The 867-nt window shown below is 29.5% G+C and overlaps 1 protein-coding gene across 1 annotated transcript in view; it reads right to left on the bottom strand.

Moving 5' to 3' along the window:
- Nucleotides 1–207: 207 nt before the first annotated feature.
- LOC110281367 (alpha-dioxygenase PIOX-like) overlaps nucleotides 208–867 on the bottom strand; it is a 924-nt gene continuing 264 nt past the window's right edge. Inside the window, exon 2 of the mRNA XM_021143344.2 lies at nucleotides 208–820. Coding sequence (XP_020999003.1) covers nucleotides 539–820 — 282 coding nt within the window. The 3' untranslated portion in view covers nucleotides 208–538. The remainder of the gene's footprint in view (nucleotides 821–867) is intronic.

Below are 867 nucleotides of genomic sequence, written 5' to 3'. Positions count from 1 at the left end.
TTATTTTTAAAAATTAATTTATATAAACTATTTTTGAAAAATAAATAAAGCCTTAATTATGTCTTCGCTTTTCAATAATAAAAAGTATAACTTATAACAAAAATATAAAAGGATAAGCATGTTAAAAGTGAATTTGTTACTAGTTGAATAATAAAATTTTCACTAATAATATTTGAGAATTAAATATGTCAATTCTTTTTAAAGGTTGAAGGTCAAATTCATCCAATAATAATAGAGTTGTGCGATATAAATTCGTTGTCTTGTCTCACAATTAGAGACTTCAAATAAAAATAAAAAATAATTCATAAAAAAGATGATATTTTCTTGATGCGATAAGTCATGTATATCAAAGTGAAAATTTACTTATGAAAACTCAGGTGCAGTGGACTTCACGTGAAGTTGATAGTTGAGAGTCGTTAGATGAAAATTTAGTCAAATCAATCAAATCATCTAACAATTTTCAGTTATCAACTTCAAGTGAAGTCGACTACACCTGAGTTTCCATCTTTAGTCTTTGATCTAATTAAGAAGTTTTATTTTATTTTATGAGGACCTTATTTTTCTGATCAACAGGAAGAACATTTCTGCCAAAGAAAGAGCCTTGGCTTCCAGCAACTTCATTGAAGGGATCATTGTATTTTCCGTCAGAAGTTCTGAATGGAAAATCAGAAGGATTAAACCTAACACCCTTTGGTGTTGTTCCAACGTTGAAGAGGTTGTACTCTTCGTGAAGGTGCCTCCTAATCCCCAGATATAGTAACCCTAATAAAACCGGTAACCGGTGCCATTTGATCCCTAACTTGTCCATTGAGTGTATAATCTGTGTTAATCCATGAAAAAAAAATAATTAACCAAGCATATTAGAGA

Source organism: Arachis duranensis, chromosome 5 (genome assembly GCF_000817695.3).
Source record: "Arachis duranensis cultivar V14167 chromosome 5, aradu.V14167.gnm2.J7QH, whole genome shotgun sequence".
Taxonomy (NCBI): Eukaryota; Viridiplantae; Streptophyta; class Magnoliopsida; order Fabales; family Fabaceae; genus Arachis; species Arachis duranensis.
Note: the sequence above shows the minus strand (reverse complement) of the source record. Positions and strands in the feature narration are given on the sequence as shown.